We start from the raw sequence: 2,895 nt of genomic DNA, 5'->3' as shown, positions 1-2,895 counted from the left end.
GTTAATGTTGGAATTTAATGAGAATCTTTGATACACACACACACACACACACACAGATTGATTCTGTGATTTGGCGGGGTGGTGGTGTTTAAAAGAGCATTGCTCCAAAGTGATTCTTTTCTATCAGTAGATCAAAATTGAATTGCAATGTTTAATTTGTAAGAACAAATGAAGGAAGGACAGGAATACAGAATAAGGCAAGACTGTTCTCCAGAGGAAACTTGGAAGCACTGAGGTAATACTGAAGAATGAAAGAAAATGGAACTCATGTAAGTAGCAGAGGGAGGGACAAAGTGAGGAACACGGAGAGAAAATGGGAAGGACAGGTGCAAAATATGTCATAAAGGAGAGGATACTAGCATGGAGCAACCAGGTACATGATGGAGGCACGGGAAAACTAGGGGGGTAGGACTTGGGATAAGGCAGAGAGAAAAAAAAACCTGTCCAAGAGGAGAGAAGGAAGAAAGGAATCTCATTTTGAGACAAGTATTCTGCTATGATTTTATAACTCCAGTTTGGCAGAAGTCAACCCCTTGAAATCCAGCTGTCACAACCCTATTTCATGCCTTGATCTGAAGCCAGCAGATGCAAATGACATTACAAATGCAGACAAGACACGGAGAAACAACATCGATTCTGGCATTATAAAACCTGCTAATATGATATGGTGGTCCAAAAAGCACCACCATATTATTGCATATAAACTGAAAAAAAAATCAGGAATTACATGAGTGTCAATAAACCAAATGCTTAATATAGTATTAAAGTCTGATTAATTTATACCGCTAAGACAAATAGATAAAATCAAAGAACACAGCAGCACTTTGTACAAAAATAAGAATAAAATCCTCCAAGGATAGCATTAGGACAAAATAACTCACTCAACAACATTGAGAAATACAGAAACTAATGAAAGTGCAAGTGATTAGCTATAACTTGTTTTCCCTTCTGAAAGAAAATAAAATCCTATTATTATGGATACTACTGAAGAAGCATCTTGCAATAAGCAGCCATAGATCCTATTTAAGTTCATTTATTATAAAAATACTGCATACTAACAAAAATATAAGCTAGAATACACTTGGCCTCCAGGGAATATTAAAAATTTTGGGTGGGCAAATTTTCTCCCCCCCAAAAAAAGATCAAAATATTATATATTTGTATGTATAGTATTTAACCTTTTTGAGTAACTTTAAGAATACCATACATTCTTGACCTTTCCATTTTCTTCATAATAATGCTTTGACTTTGCCAATGTAAGAGCTTATGCATAGTGCTAGGCATTCTTCACCAAAAATCACATGTGTTAAAAAAAAAGGTTACAGTGGCGGTGGTTGAAAGATCAAGTTCTCCATACACTGTCATGGAGAAAAACTATTTGGTTGCTAAGGGCTGACACTGACTTGATGACATATAATCAATTAATTTTAGGGGGGGGGGAATCTAAAGTTTGCTATTTCCCTCTTTCTCTAGTAGACAGTTCTGGAGGATAACATACTAAATTGGAAACACAGTCTTGTATGTTATCAAATGATTCCACGTTAAGGCAAGTCAAGATTTTGCAAAAATATTAGAATTCCTGTGGGAGAAAAAAAAATCTCTTTTGTACTGCATCAAATCAGCTGAATGTATGAAACTGTAGGTTTGCAAATTACAAAGAATTTCCTAGAGTGTTGTATAAAATCTGAAAGTTGGCATGACTCTATATAAAGCACTTCAATAATACTATTACTGATATAACTAATATATTTTATATTTAGAGATCATTGCTGCAGGCAGCCATAGTCTCAAAAACCAAGTATTAATTCTGTTTATAAACAGAATAATCGCCTGATTCAAGAATTATCAGCTGTACAAAAACTAAGGAAATCAACTGCCCAGTGACCAAAATGTAAATTATGTTTGTCAAAAAAAAATATCTTATTTATTTATATATCAAGCTTCTTAGCTGCCCATCTCCCTTATAGAGGAGCTCTTGTTTTTATTTTCCCTTTCTTCATAATTAATATTCAGCGAATATTTCTTGAGTAGATGCACACACTGCTACTACATTATCAGATTCTGGGTTTTATAATATAGTGCAGTTTTCCAAGCAAAGCTTCTAAAAGCCAGGGCTGTTTTTAAGATTATCAGCAATGGATTTTTTCTCTAAGGAAATATTGACTCTTTGAGAAGCCGGAAGGAAGTTTATTAGGTTCAACATTCCTCTGTTACAGAAGATTTTCTGGACCTGAGAATAAGATCTTTGACAGAGCCAGACAGCTCCTGAAGCTCTTTCCACATGGCCTCTGTGTTTTCTTCGGTGTTCAAGGTACTCTCGACTGAATCATCATCGCCTTGTCCAATCTTCTTGTTTTGACTGATCAGTTGCTTCACTACTAATCCCTGGTATTTGACAAGGAGAGAATGCTGATCCTAAAAGAAACAAATTAAAAATCAAAGTGACTTCTATGAAGGCTAATTAGATGTTACAATTGAAATAGACAAAAATAAACTCAAAAATCCAGAGAAACAGGATGGGCCAAAGCAGTGGTTCTCAACCTTTTTAATGCCGCGACCCCCAACCGGTCGTAAGTCGAGGACTAAACCGGTCGTAAGTCGAGGACTAAACCGGTCGTAAGTTGAGGATTAAACCGGTTGTAAGTCGAGGACTACCCAACCGGTCGTAAGTCGAGGACTTTCCCTGCCCGGGAGCGCCGCGCATGCGTGGTTCCGCCCCCTGCGCCGGCCAAGGCGTAGCTGGCAAGCGGCAGAGACGGAGCAGGCCGACCACCAGCTGGCCCAGCCCAAGGGAGGTAAGGCACCCGCCGGAAAAGGGGAAAAAAATGGCGGACAGCCTTGCTTGGCGACCCCCGTGAAATGGTCGATCGACCCCAAATGGGGTCGCGACCCATA

The 2,895-nt window shown here is 38.3% G+C and overlaps 1 protein-coding gene across 1 annotated transcript in view; it reads right to left on the bottom strand.

Moving 5' to 3' along the window:
- Window positions 1-2,056: 2,056 nt before the first annotated feature.
- The window catches only part of UFL1 (UFM1 specific ligase 1), a 37,265-nt gene continuing 36,426 nt past the window's right edge, over window positions 2,057-2,895 (bottom strand). Inside the window, exon 19 of the mRNA XM_015821334.2 lies at window positions 2,057-2,415. Within this exon, the coding sequence (XP_015676820.1) occupies window positions 2,197-2,415 (219 nt within the window). The 3' untranslated portion in view covers window positions 2,057-2,196. The remainder of the gene's footprint in view (window positions 2,416-2,895) is intronic.

Source organism: Protobothrops mucrosquamatus, unplaced genomic scaffold, assembly GCF_001527695.2.
Source record: "Protobothrops mucrosquamatus isolate PMUCROS unplaced genomic scaffold, P.Mucros_1.0 scaffold1307, whole genome shotgun sequence".
In the NCBI taxonomy this organism is placed as follows: Eukaryota; Metazoa; Chordata; class Lepidosauria; order Squamata; family Viperidae; genus Protobothrops; species Protobothrops mucrosquamatus.
Note: the sequence above shows the minus strand (reverse complement) of the source record. Positions and strands in the feature narration are given on the sequence as shown.